This window comes from Aureobasidium pullulans (assembly GCF_000721785.1).
Source record: "Aureobasidium pullulans EXF-150 unplaced genomic scaffold scaffold_2, whole genome shotgun sequence".
Classification (NCBI taxonomy): Eukaryota; Fungi; Ascomycota; class Dothideomycetes; order Dothideales; family Saccotheciaceae; genus Aureobasidium; species Aureobasidium pullulans.
The window spans coordinates 1,467,237-1,490,452 of record NW_021941022.1 but is presented as its reverse complement, the minus strand read 5'-3'; the positions used below and the strand labels follow the sequence as shown (position 1 = coordinate 1,490,452).

At 50.4% G+C, this 23,216-nt stretch overlaps 9 protein-coding genes across 9 annotated transcripts; 6 read left to right on the top strand and 3 right to left on the bottom strand.

Annotated features, from left to right (window-relative positions):
* Positions 1-2,020: 2,020 nt before the first annotated feature.
* Positions 2,021-5,637, bottom strand: M438DRAFT_402592 (ARM repeat-containing protein). The gene is made up of 4 exons (XM_029909602.1): positions 5,362-5,637; positions 5,229-5,307; positions 2,367-5,174; positions 2,021-2,315 (listed from the first exon to the last, which is right to left on the bottom strand). Exons 1-4 carry the CDS (start codon positions 5,449-5,451, stop codon positions 2,143-2,145), a joined length of 3,150 nt encoding a protein of 1,049 aa, XP_029764965.1. The 5' UTR covers positions 5,452-5,637; the 3' UTR covers positions 2,021-2,142.
* Positions 5,638-5,675: 38 nt separating this feature from the next.
* Positions 5,676-6,252, top strand: M438DRAFT_342321 (uncharacterized protein). The gene has a single exon (XM_029904728.1). It carries the CDS (start codon positions 5,865-5,867, stop codon positions 6,111-6,113), a length of 249 nt encoding a protein of 82 aa, XP_029764964.1. The 5' UTR covers positions 5,676-5,864; the 3' UTR covers positions 6,114-6,252.
* A 206-nt stretch (positions 6,253-6,458) lies between these two features.
* M438DRAFT_342320 (antiviral helicase) lies at positions 6,459-10,444 on the top strand. Its single transcript, XM_029904727.1, has one exon. It carries the CDS (start codon positions 6,496-6,498, stop codon positions 10,327-10,329), a length of 3,834 nt encoding a protein of 1,277 aa, XP_029764963.1. The 5' UTR covers positions 6,459-6,495; the 3' UTR covers positions 10,330-10,444.
* Positions 10,445-10,811: 367 nt separating this feature from the next.
* Positions 10,812-13,643, top strand: M438DRAFT_394363 (uncharacterized protein; the record flags this gene model as incomplete). The annotated part of the gene is made up of 2 exons (XM_029909160.1): positions 10,812-11,851; positions 11,907-13,643. The coding sequence occupies exons 1-2, from the start codon at positions 11,045-11,047 to the stop codon at positions 13,641-13,643; spliced, it is 2,544 nt and encodes an 847-aa protein (XP_029764962.1). The 5' UTR covers positions 10,812-11,044.
* A 377-nt stretch (positions 13,644-14,020) lies between these two features.
* On the bottom strand, positions 14,021-15,160 carry M438DRAFT_264356 (uncharacterized protein; the record flags this gene model as incomplete). The annotated part of the gene is made up of 1 exon (XM_029899944.1): positions 14,021-15,160. One exon carries the CDS (start codon positions 15,158-15,160, stop codon positions 14,021-14,023), a length of 1,140 nt encoding a protein of 379 aa, XP_029764961.1.
* Positions 15,161-16,520: 1,360 nt separating this feature from the next.
* M438DRAFT_331646 (uncharacterized protein) lies at positions 16,521-17,506 on the bottom strand (the record flags this gene model as incomplete). Its single annotated transcript, XM_029903424.1, has 2 exons — positions 16,521-17,184; positions 17,241-17,506. The coding sequence occupies 2 exons, from the start codon at positions 17,504-17,506 to the stop codon at positions 16,521-16,523; spliced, it is 930 nt and encodes a 309-aa protein (XP_029764960.1).
* Positions 17,507-17,867: 361 nt separating this feature from the next.
* On the top strand, positions 17,868-19,179 carry M438DRAFT_289363 (NAD(P)-binding protein). The gene is made up of 3 exons (XM_029901680.1): positions 17,868-18,234; positions 18,289-18,606; positions 18,663-19,179. Exons 1-3 carry the CDS (start codon positions 17,947-17,949, stop codon positions 19,074-19,076), a joined length of 1,020 nt encoding a protein of 339 aa, XP_029764959.1. The 5' UTR covers positions 17,868-17,946; the 3' UTR covers positions 19,077-19,179.
* A 485-nt stretch (positions 19,180-19,664) lies between these two features.
* On the top strand, positions 19,665-20,400 carry M438DRAFT_331644 (putative nuclear transport factor NTF-2; the record flags this gene model as incomplete). The annotated part of the gene is made up of 6 exons (XM_029903423.1): positions 19,665-19,671; positions 19,787-19,804; positions 19,863-19,927; positions 19,994-20,065; positions 20,126-20,227; positions 20,284-20,400. The coding sequence occupies 6 exons, from the start codon at positions 19,665-19,667 to the stop codon at positions 20,398-20,400; spliced, it is 381 nt and encodes a 126-aa protein (XP_029764958.1).
* Positions 20,401-21,654: 1,254 nt separating this feature from the next.
* Positions 21,655-22,643, top strand: M438DRAFT_91759 (uncharacterized protein). Its single transcript, XM_029910395.1, has 4 exons — positions 21,655-21,793; positions 21,850-21,865; positions 21,924-22,016; positions 22,068-22,643. Exons 1-4 carry the CDS (start codon positions 21,757-21,759, stop codon positions 22,366-22,368), a joined length of 447 nt encoding a protein of 148 aa, XP_029764957.1. The 5' UTR covers positions 21,655-21,756; the 3' UTR covers positions 22,369-22,643.
* The last annotated feature ends 573 nt before the right edge of the window (positions 22,644-23,216 follow it).

The following is a 23,216-nucleotide window of genomic DNA, read 5'->3' as shown; positions in this document are numbered from 1 at the left end:
TGCTTACACAAAAGCATGTTAAGAGTCCAATGGCAGGAGGTAAGTCTGCAGTTCCTGTTGGCTTCTGATTGAGCGTGGAAGCTTGCTTGTGCTTTCCTCTGCCAGCGGTGTACCTGCGGAGATCTTTCCGATGCCAGTCTCTCTCATGCTTTTGGCTCGCTTGGCTTGCTCTCACCCACACAACAGGTCTGGGAGGCACGACACACCACGTCCAAGGCTCGATATCAAGTCCTGCATGCTGTACACACTCTCGGCAGCCCAGGTTTCGACACCATAGAGATATGGATCACTGCTTCGACAAGTCATCTTAAGGCTTCGTAGGTCTTCAACCTTTTCGAGTCCGGCAAGCCACCAACACAACTGGTGCTTTCCTTTGTTCCAAGCTGTCGTGGCTGACTGGAGCACCAACAGCCACGAACAACAAGTACTAAAACTGACAAATGCCTCCCCATCAATTGGCGCTTTGGCTGAGTGGTTATAGCGATAGACTAGAAATCTATTTCCTTCGGGAGCGCAGGTTCGAGTCCTGCAGGCGTCGTCTCTTTTGCCATGTGGAGCATCTACGTGCTCTTCTTTTGCACCCCTGAGTGTGCTGAGGGAGTGGTTGGAGTTGGATTCGAAACGGGTGAAAAATTGGTGGAGATTTGGGATTCTTCGGGGTCTGACGCTTGGCAGGGTTTTTGCTTGAGGCCTGACTGCAATAAGCAAAGGGCATTGAGAACTTGCTTGGGTTGTAAAGGCACAGGAAGACTGTAGCACATATGGGAAGGAACAACTTGGGTGGTGGTTCTATTTGAAGCTTTTCAGCGAGTAGCATGTTGAATGAACACTACCATCTGCTCAAAGCTCTTTATGGTGACCCGGCTAAGCTACTGCTGCGCTGCTACAATTCAATGGAGCACCCAGGAAGCAAAATGAAGAGAACACCGAGGACTGAAGCCTTACAGATAGTCCACCCATTCCTCTAAAAAATTGGTCACACACCCGCCCACTCTCTCGAAGCTTCCGCTCAGCAAAAAGAAAGACTACTCACCGTCCGCGAATGTTCACAAGCAAGCAAAAGACAAAACAAATGTCGCAGCCGTGAATCGAACACGGGGCTCGTGCATGGCAAGCACGAATTTTACCACTAAACCACTGCGACTGTACACGTTCACGTGATATAAGAAAGATCGTCAATTCAAAATATTATTCCTTTCAATCACGGTCATTGACGACAGGTGTTGTTGATCCATGATATGATGACCAATATCTAGATATGGTCAAACGAGTACTCACATTCTATAGGTGACACGTAATATCTTGTATCTAAGCAGAATTCAGAAAGTTCTTGCCAATCATATCATTCATTGAAAGGCTGGCATGATCTAGAATGATTGTTAATTGGTTTTCATGACCATGATAGCAAAAAGCATTGATTTGACCGTGGCGACAGCAGCAATAGACCCAAGGCCCGCAATATTTTGACAATGTGTGAGTGAATATTAGTCCATGACTTGATGTATCTGAAAGGGGTGCATATCCTCTACTTCGATGCAAACAAATATATTGAGATCTCGGACAGGGTGATACTGTAAGCCAGAAAGTCTTGGTCAGATTGGCACTGAGAATTAGAAGGAAGCAAACACATCCACCGAAGCCCATATAGCATGATATCATACCGAGTATACCACATCTGATAACACATAGCTGTCAATGTTAGGGACGGTTTTTGAAGGGAAGGAGCAATTCAAAGACATAAGATAGAAAGAGCGATGATAAGCGCCCAGGAGAGGAACGATTGACAAGGAAGGGACGATTGATATGGAATGAAAGGTAAGGCGCGACCAGGTGAATGAGAAGGTTGCGCTCTCACGTCGGGAAAGAGCGAACAAGTTCGAAGCTGCACGATTATTTGTTGGAAGACGATCTGATCACGCCAATGTTGAGCGAGAGATACGACCTCAATTTGACTAGAAAGGTGCCCGCATTAGGCAAATAGTATATTCGGTAGAATGAAGAAATGAATCTTTGATAGTCAGTCGCCATACAAGCACTTATTGCTCACTAAACTCCAATTTTTCTCATATCGCTCCGCACAATGTCTTTCTTCTCGATTGTGCCATTTTTCTTGTTTTTCATTTTTTCGTTCTTGTTCATTCATTAAATGCCGCCATTGAGCGGTGCTGCTCCCTCGGTGACTTGCTGCGCTAAGGCTGCCTGCTGAGCAGCAATCTGGTCGGCTTGATTCACGGCCGTTTGGATGATTTGTTGCTCCTCGGGGCTCAGCGTTTTGGTCAGGTCTTGGTAGAGCTGAGGTTGTTGTTGCTGGAGAACTGTAGTCTTGGTTAGTCATCCGATCCGAAAAACTCGAAAACTCAACTTACGGAAAAGTGCGTGCTTGAACATGCCATACGGCTCCACCTTATCCAAAGGAGTTTCAAGCAATGACTCCTCTTCCAACTCGTCGTCATCATCATCATCGCCAATGGAGCTGAATTTAGAAGCCTGCTGTGAGAGGAAGTCGAGGTAAGCAGCGCTCTCATCCTTGATGTCGTCGGTCTCGCCCTCAATCTCCTCAGCGGTCCAGTCAACTTCACCCTCCCACTCATCATCCTCTTCCTCGTCGTCGTAATCACCGCCGATGCCAAAGTCGTCTTCCCGAGTTGCCTCCTCTCGGTTCTTGATGGCCGCAGGAAGGGTCTGGAAAAGACGGACAATGCCCTGGAGCAAACGAGGCCAGCCAGGCTGTACGCTGACGGGCACCTGATCTGCGGGAAGAACAATGAGGGAGGTGATAGCGGCAATCGACAACTTCTTATCGTGGACGCGGGTGAAAATGTCAATACTTGAGAACCACAAGCTGAAGAACTTGTTGGTCTGGCCATTTTGCTCAAGAATGTGCAGAGCAAGGCTGGGGTTGTAGTAGAGAGCGTTGATGACAGTCTCCATCAAGTGGATGCGGTACGACTTGACCTTGACATCATCGTTGTTCAGCACAGTCATGGCGATCATGATGAACTCGGGAATGTAGTTGTCGATGTGTCCGCGGAGGGTGAGCATGAGCATCTCAGCAAGCTTGCAACCGCAGATACGCTCAACACCACCAACGGAGTCGTTCTGGAAAATGGTGCGGATCATATCCACAATAGCCTCAAGGTATTGAGGTTGGTGGATGAGAGCCTCACTACCGTAGTTAACAAAGTTCTCAAGGGCAGGGAGCATGTCCTCGAGGTAAAGCTCAGCACCTGACTTGAAAGTCCTGTGAATCAGCTCGAAAGCATTCCACATGGTAGATGAAATGGTCTTGGCAGCGAAGGTGCAGCTGTCGATGATCTCGAATACTTCGTTGTAGAGATCGTACAACTTGTGCTCCAGAGTGATGGTAATGACGGGCATGAGAATAGTCTCAAGGTGGGCCAGAACGTCGGGAGTGCTTTCCAAAGTCAGGATAAGAGTACCGATGGTCTGGAGGACACCCAGAGCGGTGATGCTCTTATCGTCCAAGAAGTCACCGTATTCGTCATCACCCTCCTTGGATGAGTTGCGCTCGATCAGCTCACGAACAATACGAAGGTAAGTGTCACGAAGCTGTTCGCTAAGGGCAACGGCGAAAGGAGTAAGCTCAGCGGCGAAGACCTCGACAAAGTCCTCCATGACGTTGGCAAGAGCATCCACATCAACTTCGTTAGCCAGCTTGAGAAGCTGCTGCATGATTTGAGGAATATCGCCTTGCATGGAGATGCGAATAACGTCGTGACGGATAAGAGGCTGGAGAGCGAGCGAGGCCTCAACACGGACGGGGAGCTCAGGATCGGCCATAGACTCGAGAATGTTGCGGTAGATGACCAGGAGATTGTTGGAGTCCTTGAAGTCAAGCGCCTCGAACTTCTCGAGGGTGTCGCAGGCACGAGCACGCAGGTAACCATGGGGACTGCGGAACTCGGGGAAAACATGTCTCACAAAGAAGAACTCGACCTGGTCTGCGATAGGGCTCTTCTTGCCGAGTATGACACCGGAAAGAGTTCCAATCATGCGCAGAGCACCTTCCTTCTCTCTTGGGTTCTTTTGATCCTCAGGGGCTGCCTCGTAACGGTTGACAACGTCATTGACGTAGTTGAGAACAGAGAAAGTCTGCTTTCTGCGGGCCTTGGTCATGGTAACAAGGAAGTTCGTGGCGGCGACATCGGGGGCGGAAACCTCTTCGTAGAAGTTGAGCTTACGGTGCAGGTACTCGGAGGGGTCGGTCTCGAAAAGTTCAATGTCCTCGTCAGACTGGCACAGAACAGGGAAGATCAGATGTTGGATCAAGATCTGCATGTGCGGCTTAAGGTGGTCCCACATAGTCTTGGGCTTGATGCACTCCTCCATGAATACCAAAGTGAAGCTCAAGCAGGGCTTGCTCAGCCATGTCGTCTTGCCCACCCACTTCTCGATCTGGCCAAGGTAGCCCTTGAGAATTTCAGGGGCAAAGTCCTTGATGAAGCTCTTTGCGAACTCGGCGTACTCGGCCTCGTTCTTGGCCAGGTTTGTGGGGTTTCCGTATCTGACGTACAGTCTGTTCAAGTTGACGTATGACCACTTCTTGCACTTGAACCAGTGGTTCTGTTCGCGCTCGTCCAGGTCCTCGATCATCGACTCGGCCGGAGGGTCCTTTGCAACGACGTTCAAGAAAAGAGTGCACCAGCCGACGATCTGTTGTTGCTCGCGCAAGTGGCGGGGGAGCTCGAAGTAGATGGCGTGCTTGTAGGCCTTGAGAATGGTGCGCAGCATCTCTCCAGCCTCGAGGCTGGTCTCGTTGACCAGGCTGTTGGCAATGTTGAGCAACTGGGGGAATGTCATCTCCACAATCTTGTCAAAGTCTTCTCTTGTCTCACCCATCTTGAAGCGGTAGACGCGACAGATGGCCAGCAGACACTGCAGACCGGCGAAGACGCTGCCGGCATCTTGCTGGTTCAGAAGATTGACGGTGATGTTGAGGAAGTCGGGCCACTGCTCGGGGAAGTCGTAGTGCAGGATCTTTTGCAGGGTAGCAACGAGCTGTGCGCGGATTTGCGGCGGCGATGCGGCGAGAATAGGGACGAGACGAGCGCGGATGACCTGCTTATCGCCTTCAGGTACGGCCTTGAATCGTGATTGGTCGTTCTCGATGGGAGCCCAGCCCTTGGTGATGCGGTTCTTGAGGTAGACGACGGCTAGCAAAGATATCAGCTACTGCTCATACTGCTCTAGATGGCAGTGAAGCTTACTGGACAGGCGCACTGCTGTGTCCTGCTCTGCTTCGAGGATGTTCAAAAGCGCCTCGCAGAAGCCGGGAGTGTCTTCGGCCTGTCCTCCGTGTCAGTGGGGTGTCTTCACGACGGGGTGATCTGGGAGAGGTACATTTCGCAAATCCAACTCTGCCTGGCGACGGGCATCAGCGTTTGCGTCCAGAGTCGCCTGGATGCGAGTCCTCAAGCCGGCGGCGTCCATGGTGGATGTGTGTGTCCGGTAAAATTCCTGATTTCCTCCGCTGAAAGTACAGAGTGAATTTGACTGGCGCCCCTCCAGAAATTAAATTGTAAATCGTCAGCCCGGTCGGCTTTGAAGATGTTCCCTTTCAATCTTGCTTCAGGGTCCGGCCGTGGGATTTTTCGATAGGAAGCCAAGACAAAAGGCAGGTGCAGTGGCAGAAAAGTCACTTTGTCCGACGGTGCCTGTTCAACACCCGCTCTCCACAACAATCAAAACACAACCCGTTGTTGAGCCTTTGCAATTTACAGACACGCCTTTTTATTCAATCACAGCTCGTCGTTGCCTCTGAGCAAGGGGGATCTGCTACCGTCTCGTGAAATCACGACCGTCAAAACTGCCTTCCACGTGCGCCATGCGCCCATGCATCTCAGATGCCCCTCTCCTGCGTCTTGGTCATCATTGCAGGGCACAGCCAAAAGCCCCTGGCAGCTGATATCACAACCACCTATCTGCATAAGAGTAGCAAGAGAGCACCGTGTTCGTTCATCCCTTCCGTGACAAAAAGTCAAGCCGCTTTAGATATCAGTCAAGTCCCATCTTCCTTGCGAGGCTTGCCACTGTCTACGTTTCGGAGGGACAACTGTGTCTGCACAGAGAGGGAGGTTTCATCACAGTCTTAAGTTGTGGTACCGTGTCGCATTGATGGCGCTGTCTGATGTTTCAGTGTCCCGCGGTCGATACTGATCAATATTTAGCTGTAAGAATGCACGAAACGTTTGGTCTTCCAATAGTGTCCAGAGAAAAAGTAGAGACTTCGAGCTCTCAGTGGAACTTCTTTGTATTTTCAATAACATTGTACGTTTTTACAACTAGCAATAATATTCCTGTTGAGATAGGTAGGGAGAGTTGACATGCGCTGAAATCGAGGGGAGCAAAAAAGTCGATGTCGTGGCCGTGTTGATTGCGTCACCGGTCGATCAAACATCCACGTCCAGCTTCAACTGACAAGCCAAACGCTTTACTACCACACAACAGCTCAGCAATACCAATTTGACTTCCAGGATGGATGACCTAGCGCCTGCGTTGCAAAGGCTGCACCTTGCGGATGCGCCCTCCGGAGGAATTGATGCCATCCTTGATCAGCAACGTCCGAGAAAGCGCGCACGAAGATCGCCTGACCAGATCCGCTCGAGTCTGGAGAAAGACTTTCTAGTGCCATCTACATCTTTTAGCACCCCATGGCTCGATCGTCTACAACAGAGATGGGACTGCCCTACTAATCATGAGGAACTGTTCGAATTGGCTCCCACACAAACTCGCACCATCATCAGATTTACCCGCGAAGGTCTTGAGGGACGTGTCACTGGTTACAAGGAAGTCACTGTCCCTGCCAATAGCGCTACAGCAAAGAACTCGACTTCAATTTTGAGAAAGCCCGCAAACCGTGCAGATTTTGTTCGCGGTGCCGCTGGATTCTTCCCCTTCGCTCCCGGCGGTCTGGACGCAGTCGAGGCCACCGCTGCCGCTGAGGAACAACTGCTTCTCGGCAGCCAGACCAATGGCACTGTCAAGCAAAGTGGTCTGGACAAGGTCATCAACTTCGGAGCCGACGGAGCACTACTTGAGCTACCTCCTGGATTTGCACGCGGCCTTGACCTGCAGAAGAAGACTCCTTCAGATCAGGCTACTGCTCAGGAAGTCGAGACCGTGCTCGAAGAGGAGCCTCAGGACCCCATGGCAGCCAATGGCGACATTGTCGATGAGGCCAAGTCCGTCGACGATGAGGAAGACGAAGGCGAGGAGGAAGAACTGGATGCCCTTCTTCCAGTTGAGTTCCCGGCACTGGCAGCCAGAGGTCAACTTGGTCTGTCAAGCAATAAGCGATCCGGTCACGAATGGGCGCACATGGTGGACGTCAATCGTCCAATGCCAAACTTCCGTGACCTGGTACCAGAGATGGCTCGTGAATGGCCTTTCGAACCAGATACTTTCCAGAAGGAAGCTATCTACCATTTGGAGAACGGCGATTCTGTCTTTGTCGCCGCTCACACTTCTGCCGGAAAAACAGTTGTTGCAGAGTACGCCATTGCATTGGCAGCCAAACATATGACCAAAGCCATCTACACTTCGCCTATCAAGGCTTTGAGTAACCAGAAGTTTAGAGACTTCCGCCAAGAATTTGACGATGTTGGTATTCTGACAGGTGATGTGCAAATACGTCCGGAAGCAAGCTGTCTGATCATGACTACGGAGATTCTTCGAAGTATGCTGTACCGCGGCGCTGATATTATTCGCGACGTCGAGTTCGTCATCTTCGATGAAGTCCACTATGTGAACGATCTCGAAAGAGGTGTGGTCTGGGAAGAAGTCATCATCATGCTGCCTGAGCACGTCACTCTGATCTTGCTCTCTGCCACCGTTCCCAACACGCTAGAATTTGCCTCCTGGGTTGGCCGCACCAAGAAGAAGAACATTTATGTCATCTCTACACCCAAACGCCCTGTCCCTCTGGAGCATTATCTATGGGCTGGCAAGGAGATGTACAAAATTGTCAATGCCGACAAGCAGTTCATCGAAAAAGGTTGGAAGGATGCAAACGATGTGTTGTCTGGCAAGGACAAGATCAAGGCAGCCGAGGAGAAACAAGAAGCTGCTGCAGCTGCCGCTCGAGGCGGTGGCTCGCAGAGAGGTGGCCGTGGCCAAACGCAACGCGGTGGTCCCCAAAGAGGAGGTGCTCAGCGTGGTGGAGCTCAGCAACGCGGTCGTGGTGCACCTGCCCAGCGTGGTCAAGGTAATATCGCCCGTACTGGCCGCGGAGGCGGCAGAACAACAGCAGCTCAAGACCGCAACATCTGGGTGCATCTGATTCAGCACTTGCGTAAAGAGGATCTTCTTCCTGCATGTATCTTCGTGTTCTCGAAGAAGAGATGTGAGGAGAATGCAGAAGCTCTGTCAAATCTGGACTACTGCACAGCAACCGAGAAGAGTCAGATTCACATGATTCTGGAAAAGTCACTCGCTAGACTCAAGCCGGATGACCGTCAGCTGCCCCAGATTCGTCGTCTACGTGAGCTACTCAGCAGAGGTATTGCAGTCCACCACGGTGGTATGCTGCCAATCGTTAAAGAGTGTGTCGAGATTCTTTTTGCCAAGACCTTGGTCAAGGTTCTCTTTGCTACCGAGACCTTTGCTATGGGTCTGAATTTGCCAACCAGAACTGTTGTTTTCTCTGGCTACCGCAAGCATGACGGACGCCAGTTCCGTGATCTTTTGCCTGGCGAATACACCCAGATGGCTGGCAGAGCAGGAAGAAGAGGTCTTGATCCTGTTGGATCCGTCATTATTGTTGCACCCGGAGCCGACGAAGCACCACCTGCTGGTCGCCTGAGACAGATGATGTTGGGTGACCCGACCAAGCTTCGATCACAGTTCAGACTCACCTACAACATGATTTTGAACCTTCTCCGTGTAGAAGCCCTCAAGATCGAGGAAATGATCAAGCGTAGTTTCAGTGAGAACGCTACTCAAGCATTGTTGCCCGAGCACGAACAGAAGGTCAAGCTGTCTGAAGCAGATCTCGACAAGATCAAGAGAGAGCCTTGCGAGATTTGCGACAAAGACCTCGAAGCCTGTCACACCGCCGCCATGAGATATCAGCAGCTCACCTCTGATCTACACCTTGCTCTTCTTGGCTCACCTATTGGAAGAAGAATGCTTCACCCAAAGAGACTCGTCGTGTACAGGAGAGATGGGATCAGGACTGTCGGTGTGCTTCTCCGAGAGGGAGTTTCGAAGGGAATCGCACCTAGTTTGTCGGTCTTGGAAGTGGTTCCTTCCAAGTCGAAGAGACAGAATGCCGACTTGCTGCCTTACCTTCCTCGCTACCGACGTCGCTTTACCCCATTGCCTGAAGCCCCTGAGCAAATGAAGCTTAGACTCGCAACAGTACCATACAGCGACCTTGAATGCCTAACTTCAAGCACCTTGCAATTCGATGTTACAGGCGCTTCAAGCAAGATGCCAGAAGCCATGGAGCAAGTCAAGGAGCAACTGCTGGGCGCATGTTCTAGTTGGACATCGGCCACTTGGGATGAAGCTGACTACTCTCGCATCAAGGAGATTGGAATTCGCAACATTTTAGATGAGCGCAACAAGGCGGCATATGACGCTCAGGAGAACAAGGAAAGCCTTCTTTGTGATAGCTTGGACAAGCACTTTGCCATGATGCACGACGAATGGCTCATCAAGGAGAACATCAACCAGTTGCGCGCATTGATGTCGGATCAGAACCTGCAATTATTACCTGATTACGAGCAGCGTATCGCAGTTCTGAAGGATCTTGGGTTCGTCGACGAGAACTCTCGCGTCGAGCTCAAGGGCAAGGTCGCTTGTGAGATTCACTCTGCTGATGAACTCGTGTTGACCGAGTTGGTACTCGAAAACGTGCTTGCCGACTACGAACCAGAAGAAATCGTGGCACTGCTCTCCGCCTTCGTATTCCAAGAGAAGACCGATCAGATCCCAACTATGACGCCTGCTCTCGAGCGTGGACAGGAGACTATCATCAAGATCTCTGAGAAAGTCAACCACTACCAGACTCTTCACCAGGTCATCCTGTCTGCAGATGACTCCAACGACTTCGTGAGCAGACCTAGATTTGGATTGGTCGAGGTCATCTACGAATGGGCACGTGGCATGTCTTTCAACCGCATCACTGATCTGACGGATGTCATGGAGGGTACTATCGTGCGTGTAATCACCCGCCTGGATGAGACTTGCAGAGAGGTCAAGAACGCCGCCAGAATCATCGGTGACCCAACTCTGTTCACCAAGATGCAAACTTGTCAGGAGATGATCAAGCGTGATATCTGTGCAACAGCATCGCTGTACATGTAGAAAAGAAGAATAGCTTCGCTTTAATACTACAATTGCTCTTGACTCGCTGATTTTTGACTCCAAAATGCCGTTCTATTGTATGTGCCGTTTCCGCTCTAGTGACAGGGCAAGCTTCGGGAAGTGCAGCCGAGCGCCAACTGTCAGCGCCACCACAACGGTTAACCACGAGCTCCTTCCTCGACCTTTCGTCCTTCTTTAAGCAATGTGCCACGAGAAGGTGTAACAAGCATGATGGTAGCAATTCTTTAAATAAACAGGAGCCGATTGAACAGAAACTAGAAATCAAAGAATGGTGGGCAAGACGTGATGGCGCTGCCGCAGCAATGCACAGCTTCCTCGCTGACTATTTTCTTTCCCTCGACGTTTCTACTGCGTACTGCGTAAACCAACTGCACTAGTCACCGTTGCTCGTAATCACCAGAACTCCTGGCTAGATCTACTCTTTTTCTGAAGGACCTTCAGCTCAAAAGCCACCCAATGGGTTTCGTTCAGGCGCGCCCAGGAATGAATACCCAGGGCTACAAGAATACTTCTCTCCTTTTGTCACCCCCTTTAGCAGCATTTAAGATCGAAACATATTTCTTCTAGCTCTACTGCTTGGGCACACATCACGAGGAACATTCTTTACTGACCATCAAGGTGCACCTGGGCATGGGAAAATCCCACTAAGGATCTACTCTGAAAACTTCTGGAACCACAGGTCGGGCTGTTCACGATGTCAGCTTTCACTGTATTCACAGCATCAAGCTTCGTCTCATCGTTAGTGATATACGTGCTCCCGAACACCAATGCGACTGATTTTGATCTACTCTCGACATGGATCTGCTGTGCTCTACTTCTCACCGTTTGCCTCTCAATGCGAAGCCATGATGTGCAGCTTCAGGATCAACGGTACGAGCTTCTGGAAACTGGTTCGCCTGGATCTGCTACCCTTCCCGTCGGCTGGAAATGGGGTGGCGTTTTGCTCACAGCGCTGCCTGCTGTGATGGTAGTAGCCGGAGTGCTTACCAATGCTCAGGCTTCTCAGTACTGGTTACCTGGTCTTGTTGTCACTTGCTCGATTCTAACCTATCTAAACGGGTCTTCTGATGAATCTGTCTCGCTGGGTCATAAGAGCAACATCGAAATTTCTGTTGTGGAAGAGAAGCCCTTCGAGGTTTGGCATCATGTTCGTTTTGTTTATGCGATCCTTCTCAGCTCCGGTGTTGCATGGATTCTCTACCTCAGCATCTACATAAGACAAGAAGCGTCGCAACAGATTACGATTGGAGTCGCCTTCTTGGCTTGCATGGCGATGATTTATGTTACCCTCCCAAAATCTCGAATCATGATCAAGCAGTGTTCTGAGATAACGAAGAGCTCGGGATTAGTCAATTGGCGGCCGGCGACAAAGCTGTCTACTAAAGCATTTCTCATCGCAACGGTGTTGATCGCATTTGCGCCACTCGAACTACAGCAGCCTTTTACTACAGTGCTGTCAGGTGTTATGCAGGCAATACGAATCGTTTCCATATTCTACTTGGTAGGCTTTCCAAAAAGCGTTGCAGCAGGAAAGAAGCGCTGACAAACATGTATAGGTGTCGTCTGGATCTGCGATTGTGTCTGCCACTAGTCAACTGGCAGCCCTGGGACTAGCACAAGCACTGCTCCAGCAAGACTTGAGCGCCCTCTTCGCTGCTGCTTTTGTCGCCATATCTGCGATCGCGATGTGTGTTTTGTTCATGCCGGTTTCAGAGCGCTTGCCTCTATGGGCTTCATTCTTGGTTATGCTGGCGCCGGTACTACCTTTCGCTGCCTCAATGTTGCATATCCCTGACCACACACCAAAACTGCACCCAATTGAAACATTGTATCTGGAAGGAATACAACAATTCGAAGAAAAGCTCTTGCGGCAGTCAAAAACACCCGAAGAAGCAGTCGTAGAATACCGCAGGCGCTACCAACGAGAACCTCCTGCCGGATTCGATGAATGGGCGAAACTTGCTTTGCGAAAGGGTCTCGTGCTCATAGATGAGTTTGATGGCATGACGAGAGCATTTGATCCATTTCTCAAGCTTGATCCACCCATTCTTACAAAAGTCTTAGCGGCAACACCTCGCGATCTGGATGAGTTGGTTGAGGTCAAGATAGAGAGCACAGAGATCACTTGGACCACCGACAGAGGTGGCAGCTACTTTGGTGAATACTTGCACAGTTGGCTGACGGCCGATACTGAATATGCGTCAATCTTGCCAAACACCACGATCTTGATCAACACTTATGACGAGCCAAAGACTGTAATGCCGGTCAAGATTCTCGTCGACGGGATCCAAGAGGCCGATTACGAGGCCAAAATTGAAGTCGTCTCGCTAGGTCGTCAGGATCCATGGTCCAATGTCACCTTGTCTTGCGCCCAATCATCTCCAGCGAGAGGAAACACCTATTCCACCAAACAAACACTGCAATTCGTCTCAAGCCTTACCGAAAGTCAGGATCTCTGCACGCATCGCAAATTCGGTGAACAGTATGCATTGCTCAATAGCCCCGAAACTCTGAGACTCATACATGCACCTCTACCGCTCTGGTCCCAGGCCATACCATCATCTTTCCAGGATATTTTGTTCCCAAGTCCATACTACGAGAAGCATTGGGGCGATTACGACGCCAAACTCGACTCTGCTTGGGATGAAAAACATACTAGCATCTACTGGGCCGGCGCAACGACCGGTGGCCACAACACTGCTTCAAATTGGCGCAACATGCAAAGACAGCGAATGGTCTTGAACACCATGTCCAGCACCAGTCCTCACAATATAACCCTACTCGAACAAGGCAAATACAAGAAGAGCTGGAAGCAGGTCGACGCCAACTCAACCTCCCTACAAAACCTAATGAACATTTTCATCGGCAACGTAGGCCAATGCGAAGAACCCACCTGCTCAGAAATGAAACAAGCGTTTGCAGAAAAAGGCGATTTGAAAATGTCAGCATCCTACGCCCACAAGTACGTCTTAGATATCGACGGCAATGGCTTCTCCGGCCGGTATTACCGTCTCTTGAGATCACATTCTGCGGTGGTCAAGCAGACGATTCTGAAAGAGTGGCATGATGATTGGTTGATGCCTTGGGTGCACTTTATACCTCTTTCTCTGGAGGGGAATGAGATTTGGGAGATGATGAGGTTTTTGGGAACGACGGAGAGGGGAGAGGAGATTGGTGCGGATATTGCAAAGATTTCGAGTGAGTGGGCGGGTAAAGTATTGAGAAGGGTTGATATGGAACTTGTGGTGCTGAGATTGGTGTTGGAGTATGCTAGACTTTTCGATCGAACATGATAGAAACTGACAATGCGAAAAAGCTCAAGCAGAGCTTCAGATGATCACTGAGCCGAGAAGATTGTTTCATGATGTGATTCAAGTTTGAAATCCATGCGGCATTGCACGCAGCAAAAACGATATTGGGAAATGACAGCTCCTTAATCTATGATCGACATGGATGAGTTTGGTGAGTGTGGTGTGTGCTTTGAGACTGTCTCGAAGGAAAAGCCCATAGCATACCTGTCTCTGGAGGTATAAGGAGAAAATGGAGATAAGCACAAGTTCAGTAGATACATATACCATAATGAAAGAACACAGACCAAAAGCTAGACAAATTATCTGAACAAAGAAAAGATTCCAGTATTCTGTGTCAACGAAACATAATCAACAATTACTCACATCCGTTTCCCGTCCCTTTCCTTCTTGCTGAACTCCTCATTGGGCCACATCCAACCCCTTTCCCTCTTTGCCCTTCTGATCTCTCTCAGCACTGGTTTAGGCATCCATGGATCTCTGTTCAGATGTTTCTTCCTAGTCATCGCAGAAGAACCTCCAATCTCCAACTTCCAGTGGTGGTGTCCAGGAAGTGGTTGGTCGCCTGCTTGCATGTGCAAGTACCACAGTGCCAATGCTGCAGTCATCTTGATATCTCTGCCATCTTGCGTGTGTCGAGACAATGGAATCGCATCACTGACATCCAAGTATCCAAAGATGGGAATCGGAGAGGAAGATGAGGTAGCAGCGAAAGCGGCTGAAGATTCGGACTTTGAGGATTCGTAGATCAAGTCATCGCCACCATAACGTATACACACAAGTTCGATTTCCGTAATGATGAAACCATAGCGACAGCCGTGTTCGCGGAGAAAGTGCTGTAGACGTGCTAGACCGGACAGATAGCGTACTTTCTGGGCTGGATTACCGTTGCGCATGCCACTGGACCACTGCTCGTAGCATAAGACTATGCCTATGACACGACCCCGTTGAGCTGGATAAGAAGAGGCAATTTGCTGTTGGCTGCTGGGATAGCTTGACACGAAGTCTGGTTGCATGCGATGGCCTCTGGATTGTACATTACGCAGCCGTATGCTTGATTGGGCTGAAGAGGTCTTCAAGGCTGTGTTGAGCTTGGAGCCAAAGTGGTCGCGGTGGGAAACATATAGTTGATCGCGTGTGACTGGAGAGGTGTTCACTACCTGGGGCGTTGGAAGGGCATCGACATGTATCTTGCCATGCAAAAGCATCAACAACTCCGGAACACTAGCCATTATGTTGGAGTTGAAAGCGGTCCAGCTGCGTATATTCCTGACATCGAACCAGAAGTGTGCATCGCGCGCTGGACCAGGCTCTATGATACGATCGACCAAGGAAGGCGATGGATTGGCAGCACTGAGATATTGGAGTAAGCTTGTCGTTTTGACTGACTGATTGTCCGGGGATTGTTTGTGGCATGAGTTGGTGAGGCTTGATCCAGAATTGGATCCCTGGAAAGATCTGGAAGCCGAGATGGGCCTTGGTCTTGAAGACGGAAAGATCATAGGATCTACCAAACTCGTCGCCGATATGCCATTGGAAACATGGTTTCGCAATACTGAATCATATGGATGCGTAGAAGTTGGGATAGCAGCCGACAAACATGTGCCGGATGTTGAGCAATATCCACTTGACCGAGCATGCAATGACTCGAAGTATGGATTTAGGTTGGAAGAGCTATACACACCATGGTTTTCAGGTGTGAACGGTTCGGAGCTCGAGAAAACAGATCCTGGAGATGAGAAGGTATAACTCCTGGGCTCATCCGGGGCGGTGGTCGAGCGGGTGGGCAAGTGGTGTGGATTGCTACTGCGCGGTAAGAGTGATGTCGCAGACGACCTTGCGTAGCGATGCAACGAGGAATCGGTAGAGCTACCGCTAGGTACCACACGTTCCTGAGGAGGTCCAATCAAGGCGGCATTGTGGTCTGGCGCCTGATCTTGCGCTCTGATTTTGGGTATCAAACGTGGCCCATCACAGACCTGAGGTGCTCTTGAAGGAGTGCTGCAGGTAGTGATGTCCTCGACACCCCATTCGATGGGGTCGAATAGGTAATCATCTTGGGCGTCGATGAACTCTAAGTCGTTAGGCATTCCAACCTCTAGCCACTTCGCGGGTTCCCCTACGTGGTCAAAAAGGTGATGCATCACTTCTCCTGAACGTTGGTACTGGTCGGGCCGCTGCGGTAGCTTTGCAGATGCTTGTAGGGGTTGTTGAGTGTATTGAAGCTTGAATGGTGGCTATTAATACTTGATCATAGGCAGGTGGCTTTAGACATACTCCGGACTCGAGCGTACCATCGCATGATTTATAGAGAAGCCAAGGCCGAAAATGCCCCTCTGGAAAGACAGTCCAATGTATCCTCATTCAGAAGACGCTGTTGTAATTTCTATGGCACAGAGCACATCGGAGCTCACACGCTCGACTGAACAATCAACCAGGTCTTCGTGCGACACACCTTGCCACTTACAAAACTTGGATCATGGCCATGCCATGGCTGCATGCCAATCAATTTTCCATGTTCGGCATGCGATAAGGCAATATTGTTCTCACGGCACAATTGTGCATAAGGACAAGGCTGATCCAACAGGCGCGAAGCGCTTAGGTTAGACCTATGATTGGTCGTTGTGATCCATCCATATGCAGAGCGGCAAATGATACGAGTGTTGGTTATTGAAAGTCATATGACCGGCATAAAAACCGCACCGCGCGTGCTTCCTTTGCAACATACTACCGGTCCAAAGAAGTCTCCGGGTCAGGCCTTTACTAGCCTTCATTAGAGGCGCCGCGATATATGAGCAGTTGCTAGTAGAGCCAGAAGTCGGGTCAAAGTGGTGCGGCGGTTAACTTGAGTGGATCAAGTGTTTAGCCATAGCGTTGTCTGGCAAGACTCTTGAGCATCTCCATAGTCTTGTCCTCCTTAGCCCTGTGTTCGGCAAGCCTCTCTTCGCGTTCGGCTTCTCGAGCGCGGAGAATCTCCTCTTTTCTCAGCTCACGTTCCGACTTCTTGCGCTGCGTAGCTTGCAGATGAGCCTTGATACCATCTTCGCCGCCAATCAAGTCGCCCTCACCGACTTCCTCGGCTCCCGGAGACTTTTCCTCACGGAAAGCGCGATTCGCGACAGCCTTCTCGCGCTTCTTCTCCAGCTGACGTTCCCGTGAGCCTGGTTCGGCGCGTGGGTTGAGTTCTTCTAAGCGCTCCTTCTGTAGCCTCCTATCCATCTTACGGTCAAACCGAAGATCTTGTCTGCGAGCAGTGTCGTCTTCTTCAGCAAGCTCGTTCCGGTACTGAAGATCTTGCATGGATGGTACAGAGGGTCCGACACGGCTGATGGTGGTCGGTAACGATGGCCCGTAATCGTCCTCGCTATCGTCATGGTCTTCGGCTGGCTGGACGGTCGATGCGTCTTGGTGTTGCTGTTCTCTCGGTGGTGGGCTGTAGTGTCTCGTCTTCTGTTCTGCAGCGGCACGATCGGCTTTCTCTTTCGTCACAGGATCATACCAACCCTCTGCGAGCTCGGCGCGATTCCTGTTGTTGGTCAGATGGCTGGTCCTCAGAGCGCGGTTGTAGATTTTACAACTCACCATTTGCCAAGGAACGACTTCCACCTACCTTTGACCTCGGTCTCATCGAGATCGTCTACGTCAATCTGCTTCTGAATGTCAAGGTAGAGGGCGAACAAGCGCTTAAATTCTTTCAAATCATGTTTGACGAGGGCACGCGCATTCAGAGGCAATTGGACCGATGGAGGAGACCGGCTTCGTCTTTTCTGGCGATGGTCGCGATCACGTCTAGAACGCTCCGGTGAGCGTAATCTCCGCCTTGAAGAGTGATGATGATGGTCTGGCATGGCTGGCGAACGAAGATTGGATGTGCAAACAGAAGCGCAAAGAGCGTCTTCGGGGATGATTGACCCAGGCTTGGCGACCCTGATGACGTTCTGCTTGAGGAAGTCGCGACCTCGGGATATTGATAACGCTTGACAGCCATCACAGCCGCGAACACACTTTTGACTCTGCCGAAGACTACCTGGAGACTTACGTTGGCAAATACTTGGATATGTGCCACGGCAGGTAAGACCGTTATACATCAATGGTTGATTTGTGATGACGCTATGAAGAGACAACCGGACTTCTTTCCACCTGGAGATATCACGGATATAGGCGGCTTTTAGTTCGCGATTAGGCTATGGTATCATCGACGGCACAAATATATAGTTCCACATTGCCCCTCACTCAACGAACTACACACCTTTCTTGAATCCAATTGAAGCTCACTCATCAACTCACAATGACACGCGTACTTTTGACCGGAGGTTCAGGCTTCATTGCCGCACACGTCCTCGACATTCTGCTCGAGCATGGCCACTCGGTCGTGACTACTGTTCGTTCGCAGGAGAAGGCCAACAAGATCAAGGAGGCCCACCCCGACGCTTCTGAGAAACAGCTCTCTTTTGCCATTGTCGAAGATATCGCACAAGAGGGTGCTTTTGACAAGGCTGTTGTGTCTGACCCTCCATTTGAGGCCGTCATCCACACTGCATCTCCATTCCACTTCAACGTCACCGACGTTCAGAAGGTACCTATTCTAGATCATCCCATGGTTCAATTCAGTCCACTGACCTTCTCTTAGGAATTGCTCGACCCTGCTGTCATCGGAACCACTGGTATCCTGAAGTCGATCAAGAAGAGTGCACCATCAGTCAAGCGTGTTGTCATCACCTCCAGCTTTGCCGCCATCATCAACCCCAGCAAGGCTAACTGGCCCGACCACACCTACACTGAGGCCGACTGGAACCCTATCACACAGGAGGAGGCTGTTCAGAACCCTGCCAACGGATACCGTGCCAGCAAGACATTCGCCGAGAAGGCCTCGTGGGACTTCCTCGAGAAGGAGAAGCCCAACTTCACCATTTCCACCATGAACCCGCCCCTCGTCCTTGGCCCTATTGTAAGTTTCCGATCTAGACGATGTCACCTCGGATAAGTGTGCTGACTGAGAGACAGGTCCACTACTTGAACTCGCTCGACTCGCTGAACACCAGCAACCAGCGTATCAGAGACATCTACCAAGGCAAGGCCAAGGAGCAGATTCCCGAGACTGGCACCTTCCTGTGGGTCGACGTGCGCGACCTCGCACTCTGCCACGTCAAGGCCATCGAGGTCGAGGCTGCCGCCAACAAGAGATTCTTCGTCACCGCTGGCCACTTCTCCAACAAGGAGATCGCCCAGATCATCAAGAAGGAATACCCTCAGACCCAAGGCCTTCCATCAGAGAGCACCGAGGGCGGCGACTACCCCAAGGACGGTGTCTACAGCTACGACAACAGCAGAACCAAGGACGTTCTGGGTATTCAGTTCAAGTCACTTCACGATTCGATCAAGGACACAGTGAAGTCCTTCCAGTCGGTCGGCGCATGATGAAGAGGCAACAATGAGCTTGCATTATGATTAGGCTAGCTAGATTTATATCCCTTCGACCACAAATGATGATTGATGCCTGTACACTTTATAATGTTAGCCGATGTTGTGAACAAGAGCGAAAGTGAATAGAGAAAAGATTGAAGTGCTGTGATCAGGCTGTTGAGCTTTGTTGACAATCACGAAACCTCAAGTGGGTGTTTGAAGTCCATTTTGAGGCTCCATGGGTTTGCGTCCCGAAGGAGGGCCCATGGAAGTCATAAGTTATCGTTTGTTTTATTCATCATAGAAAGCGAGAAGTGAATTGAATCAAGAAGAGCGTACTTACAGAGTACGAGGAGACCGCCGCCGTGTGTGTGGCAGCGGTCGTGTTTGTTGACGCGGTCTTGGGAAAAGAGAGAGGAAGAAAAGTCAAGCCTCGTCGAATTTATGCGGCGGGCGGAAACTGCCGAGTGGGCTGAAAGCAGCCCCGCCAACACAACACTCGACGACGCTCTGTCACTACTCGAAAGCTTTCACAAAGTCGCATACTTTTTATTTCTTGTAGCCCATCTCTCGTCACCCTCCTCCACATCACACTCCATCAAAATGGCCGGTAAGTTTGCGCAACCATTGTGGTTCGAAAGAGTGACAAGCTACTCCTAGCTCCTGCTCGCGAGCGCCTTGGGCTCGAATACACAAGATCCATGACTGACAGAGACTCGCAATAGACTTCCAGAACATCGCTGGTATGCGCCGACCTTGATCTATCCTGATGCGACCCCCCGAGTCTAATGCCACCGCCAGAGCAATTCGTTCAGTTCTACTACAAGACCTTCGATGAGAACCGTCCCGCCCTCGGCGCCCTCTACGTACGGACATACCTACCATAAACGCTAAAAGAGACCATCACATTCTGATATACATGGATTTTGTAGAAGGACCACTCCATGCTCACCTTCGAGAACTCTCCTGTTCAGGGTGCTGCCGGTATCACCGAGAAGCTCGTCGTATGTTTCACACGTCTAGGATCATGGGAAGATACAAAAGGGAGCTAAGCATTACCACAGGCCCTGCCTTTCGAGAAGGTCCAGCACGAGGTTGCCAGCTTGGACGCCCAGCCCTCCAACGAGGCTGGTGGTATCCTGGTCCTTGTTGCCGGAAGACTCCTTGTATGTGAAAGCAACCACTACTGAACATTTCCAGTCACTAACGACGAATCCCACAGGTCGACGATGAGCAGAGACCCATGAGCTACACCCAGTCCTTCCAGCTTCTGCCCGACGGCGCCGGCAGCTACTACGTCTTCAACGACATCTTCAGACTCGTCTACGCTGCCGCATAAGCGCACTCCTCACCATGATGGAGGAGAAGAGAGAAGAGAAGAAGAAGGAAGATGCACATATGCCATGTAATAGTTGGAAGTTTTTCAATGCACGCGGCCATATATGGCCACGGATGAAGGGGCAAAACCAATTGATGAGCCGATAGTCATAAAATATCAGGCCAACGAAATCCACGACTCTCGACACTTGAATGCCACTGATCAACCCGCGTTATCTCATTCTTGTTCTTAACTATCTCATACTGTTGACCTGAACAGACTTCCCGACAGCACTTCAGCAGAAGTTGCCATCCGGATCATCAGCACAATATGCATTCGTCAACTGTCTCCAGAAACAAGCATTTTCACACGGCTTCTGAATCAATATCCCGGCGGCGAGACACCCATGCTGTGCTCAGGTATCTGCAGCGAGGTCCAAACAGCTGCGTCCAAACTCGCTGTTGGTGACTGCGACGCAATCATCCTAGGGCCTGAGGTCGTCTTCTTGACAGACACTAGGGCCGATATCGCAATGGCACATTGGCAATCGGCGCGTTTGAGATAGGGTATGGCCATTGTGGTGCCGACCGACGCGAAGACGAAGATGACTTGGACGATTTGCCTGAGCTGCATGATTGATAGGCTGATGAGTCAACTGAGAGTATACTAGTAGATTGCCTCTCCAGAATCGGGGTGTCTGACCTTGTTGTGTTACTGTGAAATTGACTCTACATGGTGAGATTACATGATAGCAGTACTCTCCCTACACTGGCTGTTCTTCAGTAAATATTTGGCTTGCGGCTCTCTCATATTATCACCAATTCTATGACCTGGAGCGTTCGATGTGCAACTTTAGCATACTCCTTTCAACACAGGTCGATACGAGGAGGATATAACAGAGCTTGAGAACATTAATGTTAAGTCTTGCAGCAAAAAGTGCAGAATTCTTATATACGGAAAGGATGTATATAGAATACCGAGACCAAGGGACGATGATCAGACGTCCAGACCCTGAAAAGTGGTCTGTTTTTGGCAACAAGTCGGGGAAGCTGTCGCCCTTGACGCCGGTCGTTCCTGCTGCGCGACGCGAATCAGAGTGTCGCAAGCTCTCCGTAGCCATCTGCATTTCACTCTACCCAATACAAAGCCCTCTTCATCCATCGCGACTCTAGCTCTATCTACGTGAATCTCATCTACACGACACAAAGCAGTGTTACTGCTCATTTCGCAACATCCATCCGAACGCTCCAGCTCGGCTCGAACCATTGATCACCGCTTCCGAACAAGACAGCTTTACCGTCATACCTGATCACGAAAAGACCGCAATCGCGACTTCACCTACGGCAGCGGCCAACTAGCACTCAGTAACTCGACAACATGACGATCGCAGAAGAACTTAGGTCGCGTAACTTCAGTAGGTTTTTTGCGTGAATGACCGTACTGTTTGCTTCAAGCGCTGACTCGCAATAGGTATATACGGCCAATGGTATGAATGTTCGCGGGACACTGTCAGTAGCCACGCTTACTGATTTTGACTCGTCTAGGGCCGGTATCATCAGCATGGTCCTGTGCTTCGGTCTGGGAATTGGCAACATCTTCCTCTTCCACTGGGTCATCCTGTTCGCCGTGATATGCCTGTAAGTCATGACTGCATCTTATTAGATACACCGCGCTAACAGCCAAAACAGTGTCTGCTCCTTCGTTATCCTCTTCGTCGAGGTTCCTCTACTTTTGCGCGTCTGCCCGACATCGTCCACCTTTGACACGTTCATCCGCCGATTCGAGACCAATTACATGCGCGCCGCCATCTACCTCGCCATGAGTGTCATTCAATGGATTTCGCTTGCCGTCAAGACAACCAGTCTTATTGTTGCTGCGATTGTCCTGCTCATTACGGCCATCTTCTACGCATTGGCTGGCGTCAAGGGTCAAGGCTTCGTCGGAAGCAAGACTCTGGGTGGCCACGGTGTCGCTCAGATGATTGTTTAGATTGTCCAAGAGGAAGCACTATTTGGCGACGACGAAGACGAAGGATACCCAGGAGCATACAAACAACAAAGAAACATGGTCACGCAGCACTGGTGCTGTTGTGCGTTTGAAAGAGCCATGTCACGCGTGCAGCGAAAGGAGGTCTCAGTACAGAGACAAGTTATATTATAAGGAGACTGCTTTTAATGAAGATATCTTAGCATCAGGAGTATGCCTTTTTCAAGTTATGGTCGCCTCAAACCATTCAGGACATGGTCTCAATGTGGACGTCTATACTATGCTTGAGGTACAAGTGCCGCTTAATATGTAAGATAACAGTGACATGACGGATCATTTGCCAAGTGGTGGTGTGAGGAGAGTCAGGAGAGTGCTTACGACAGCATGGCATGGCGCATGGCAGAAAGGGAAAGAGGTCATGCGCTGGCAGCCCTAGCATCCTAGATCACAGATGACCTGAGGAGAGGGTTTCGATGAACAAAGCCACGACGTTGATAGGTATCCTTGCCGTGACCTGGATTTCGGTGAGGCACGGCAGTGTTAGCAAGTTAATATGACACCAGGAACCTGTTTGAACAGGTACCTGAATATGAGGGGCATGTTCCCGAATATCCCATCACGCGGGGCGGGAGGTGTGGCACTGTGGCTTGCTTGTTCCGAGGGAGAAGGTGCATCATCGTTACTCGACAGCATGGGATCTGAGCGTTTTGGACGTCGGGCTGCCAGCCTGGCAACGTGTTGTCGAGCTGGTGTTTTGCATAGTCAAGTAGACGAGAGGTGGCAGATAAGGCGGCAGGAGATTGAAGAGACGGTGAGGGATATTTGCACATGTCAGAATAATATCTCAATGC